At 40.0% G+C, this 4290-nt stretch overlaps 1 protein-coding gene across 1 annotated transcript; it reads right to left on the bottom strand.

Moving 5' to 3' along the window:
* Nucleotides 1-285: 285 nt before the first annotated feature.
* Nucleotides 286-3834, bottom strand: LOC140732717 (immunoglobulin lambda-1 light chain-like). Its single transcript, XM_073055389.1, has 3 exons — nt 3762-3834; nt 3291-3638; nt 286-647 (listed from the first exon to the last, which is right to left on the bottom strand). The coding sequence occupies exons 1-3, from the start codon at nt 3808-3810 to the stop codon at nt 325-327; spliced, it is 720 nt and encodes a 239-aa protein (XP_072911490.1). The 5' UTR covers nt 3811-3834; the 3' UTR covers nt 286-324.
* Nucleotides 3835-4290: the final 456 nt, after the last annotated feature.

The raw sequence follows: 4290 nt of genomic DNA, 5'->3' as shown, positions 1-4290 counted from the left end.
ATACATGATCAGACATGATTGTTAATGTTATTGGATATTTGTGCTCGAAATCGTTTGCAGTAGGCGAGCATCAAGACTGCATTCTTCAGAACACGGTCATTTGATGAACATGTGGGGATGTATTTAACTGAAATTAATTAACATTGGAGTTTCAATTAACAATGATACCTATTTAATAGACACACAATTAAGACTGACAAAACTTAAATGATGACTCCGACTGCAAATACCTATCTACAAAAGAATAATGTTTCAAAATCATTTTAATGAAGAAAAAGACTGGGAAAATAAGATTTTCATTTTGATAGAGTTTTAAATATAGTTTTAGATACAGCCGGATCTCGCGATCGTTTCTTCAAAAGGGTTTGCTTGACTCTCGTGTTTAACCACACAGGAGTAACGCTCGTGTGAGTTCCATTCTGAGGCTGGTAGAGTCAGGTAACTGCTCACACTGAACGTGTTGTCCGTCTCCTGCTGAACAGGGCTAGTCTCAACGCCATCCCTTCTCGGACGACCGTCCATGCTCCATTCAATGTCCACTGCGCCCGGATTAAAACGGCTCACCAAACACACCAGCGTCGCTGTGCCTTTTCCGGTGATTTCTTGCGCTGAAGGCCGGAGAACGGAGACGGCGGGAGCCCGAGGATCTGTGTAAAATAAGGTCCAAGTTTAGTACAGGTTGAGAAACTGTTTCAATTAAAACATCCCGTTTGCTGATAGTGCATTTGGTATTGCTTGTATACATTCATCTTAATGAATGAATATTTATTTTTCCGTTTTCCCGTTTTCCCGTTTCGATTTAAATCGGTTAAATTGGACGTCAAAAAATTGCCAGTTGAAATCTCCCGTGAAGACTGGGGCATTATGTGTACAGTGGCGTAAAAATGAATGATTTCGGCACGGGTTTTAGTCAGTCTTCAATGCATGCATTCATTCGATTCAGGTTGAATAAAAATCCGAGATTGTACCTGACTGCTAATTGTGACTTCCATTGGCACCTAAGCCTCCACTGTCCCTACTTCTACCTTAGACATTTTCACTTGATTCAACTGTTCAGTCATCAAGACAAGAAACAGAAGTCTATTCATGTTTTCCTTAAAATCAGTGATTAGTACAATGGCTCTCAACATTTTTTATGCCATAGACCTTCGCCATTAGCACAGGGGTCTATAGACCCAGGTCGGAAGCCCCGGGGTAGGTATATATTATGCATCTAAGCCATCGGAATGTAAAGATCATTTTGCAGCAACATTACATTTACAGACTGCTTGTATTTTAAATCACGTTAGGAAAGTTTAACATTAATGTTAAACACGTTTTGTTTCTGAGATAATATTTTTTCCCACTTGAAGTAAATAATTCAAATCTGGTTTGCGGATTGCAGGCGGATTTTCCACCTTGCACTCACCGCTGAGAAAACCAGCTTATTACGCTGTTCACGGCCGATGTGGCAAAAAGAGAGAATAACCCCCTATTCATCTGATATGGTTCAGAACTACGGCTCACCGCAGTTCACTTTCGTATCTTTAAGTTACTTAAAGTGTAAAATTGAACCGCTCGCTGTTCCATGATTCCATTTTTGATGCAATAAAAAATTTAGTGATGGCATCACTAACTTACTGCACATTATGCCTGTATTGTTTTGGGCATACGGGCAGTAAGTACGGGCAATGAAAGTCCTCAATCTGCCTGTAAAAACCGTCGCACACAGATATATAAAGATACTTCATTGTTGTTTCCGTAACAAACTTTGACCAGTCAGGGTTGAGAGCTCTGAACGGAACCTCTAATTTTGGATGTCCGATGGACCATTCATAGTCTGGCCTCCACCCTTTGACCTGTTGCGCATGGTTGACCCCACCAAGCGCCAAAGCACAAGGCCTAGCTATATTCTAGGGAATATATCTCAGCGGGTCATTCAGCCACGCATGTCTCCAAATCCTAAGATAAGGTTGTTGGAGGTTTATTTCCATACCGTGACCCAAATGCATCACAATTTTAAACCACAAAAGAATTTCAATATTAAAATTGGTAGAAAAGTCTGTCTGCTGTGTTTGGGCACATTGGCGTTCCAAAGTAAGAGAGAAATATCATCATCAGTTGAAAACATAAAATACTAAAAGGCGTCTTCTAATAAAGACTGAGAATTTCCGTTTTAATATCTACGTGCTTCTCTTCGAAGCTCGTTATGGTACGATATGGCGCGAGTGTTTCAGAATTAATTCAAGTTCAAATTGAATTCTATTCAGCAAATCATTCGCAGAATGTTTTAAAATCTCTTGGCAGTATAATACAAATATTTAACTGTTCAAACTGGCGTGAAAAGCTTTTAAATATAAAATTGGACAATGATTAACCTATCAGTTGTTCTTCTCAGTGTCATCTGAAAACTCTCCCTAGAACTGATGGACTAATTAATGCGGTGCTGTTTGCATTCTATTCTTTTTTCTGGGCATTCCAAGAATTCCCATTCACTGCCGTATATATCCTCACCCATGTGTCAGGTGGAATATATAGTACCAGGTCTGTTGTTTTTAGGAACATGGAAGGAGACACAAAAATACCTTGCGAGGGTATCGAAAGCTCTGCAAACAGGATTCAAATTTTGTTAATCTATTTCATTTCCGCCTTCCCTCGCGACACCAGGGACCACATCAGGGAAAACATCATCAAATTATATGATTTGTTCAAGTTTCAATCCTGTGCTCGTCATTAATAAAGGCTGTCTGAATCATTAGTTGAAATGTTTGGGGCGACGGACAAAAACTAGACACTATCGAGGTTTTAGCAATGTTATAGGTTATTCCAGTGGAACCAATCGCTTTGGTCATCTATCTTTCTTCATCTATGCAAGTTTCTGATTTTTAAGAATGCTCCAGGATTAAGTGATCAGTGGCTAGCAGTTATCACATGGGTCTGACGGGCATCAACACAAAATGGTGACATCAGCAAAGGTGCTTCCACAGACAAAATCATAGATGCTATCTAAATTCGGAAATTCAGGATTATACTCATTTAAAAACGATCGGAATATTCTTAAGCTGGTTTGGCAAATATTAGTTCATCCTGCATTAAACCAGCATGAATTTTAAAAGAAATATTGGGGCATTTAGCGTTTCGGGCGCGCGAGTTCAACTAAATTGCCAATGGACCGTTAATCGTGGTTGGATATCTGAGAAATACCGCCTTGAAAAGCATTTGTTTCGAAGCCACAATTAGACGACAAACAATTAATTGCTGTTCACTTAAGTACCAGGAAGCCCAGCGAATTGATTGGATATTTTACTTACTGCCAATGGCCAGCCTCGTTCCTTTGCCGAAGATGTAAACATTATTTTTCCACACAGCACAGTAATAGTCTGCCGCATCCTCCGACTGGATGCTCGATATTGTCAATGTTGCCGCGTTGCCTGATACTGAGCCGCCGAAACGGTTCGGAACTCCGGAGCCTCGGTAAATACTGCTCCCCGACCAATAGTAGAACAGGAACCGAGGAACTTTTCCGGGAATCTGCTGGTACCAGTAAATATTGCTACTTCCTAAAGAGGTTCCAGACAAGGTGCAGGGCATTTGAGCATTCTGCCCCGGAGATGTGGATTTCGAAGGTGGCTGATTCAGTGCAACTTCCGCGTTGATATCTGGAAACATTCAGAGGGAAGAAACAATATACCGATATTAATATTCGAGTAATACCAGAAGAGTGAGAAAATATCATTGAATGGCATTCGAGATTCCATATAATGTCCATAGAAAATACTCACAAATTGCAGTGAACACCAGCGTACAGACTACACGAACCCACCAAGACATTGTAATTAATTGAGTGAAGCTGACACAAGGTGCAGCGGTTAAGTGGCGTCTCAACTTTTCAGCTCGCTTATGAATCTTGTGACGAGCTGGCACTGCGTGTTCTCTATTTATGCAAATCAGTTCAAACAGAATGGCACATTGACACCAATCACAAGTTGACAATTTTTCCTGTGTCAGTTCGGAGCCAGATTAGCATTTGGTTTCGAGTTCTGTATTTCGCCAATATATTTTAGATAAACAACTTGTCCTCTTCTCCATTCAGTTGCACACTACATTTAAAATACGCAATCCTTGCACCCTCATTAAAGATGGTTTGTCCGAGATTTTCGAAAGCAACAGATAAAGAAAAAAACAATATTGACAATTATTAACGGATTTGTAGGGTTGATAATAAATTCCAAGCCACTTATCTGTATGTTTTTAGAAAACTCAATGCCAAACAGATGTAAAGGGTCTACAATGATTTTGGAAAGCCTATTT

The sequence above is a fragment of the Hemitrygon akajei genome, chromosome 9, assembly GCF_048418815.1.
Source record: "Hemitrygon akajei chromosome 9, sHemAka1.3, whole genome shotgun sequence".
NCBI classification, from domain to species: Eukaryota; Metazoa; Chordata; class Chondrichthyes; order Myliobatiformes; family Dasyatidae; genus Hemitrygon; species Hemitrygon akajei.
This window is presented reverse-complemented; position numbering and strand designations above follow the sequence as displayed.

Coding starts and splice junctions, on each gene's coding strand:
- LOC140732717 (XM_073055389.1), bottom strand. CDS start 3,810: ATGTCTTGGTGGGTTCGTGTAGTCTGTACGCTGGTGTTCACTGCAATT. Junction 3,639..3,761: donor GCTGGTGTTCACTGCAATTT/GTGAGTATTTTC, acceptor GAATGTTTCCAG/ATATCAACGCGGAAGTTGCA. Junction 648..3,290: donor AACGAGGCTGGCCATTGGCA/GTAAGTAAAATA, acceptor TATTTTACACAG/ATCCTCGGGCTCCCGCCGTC.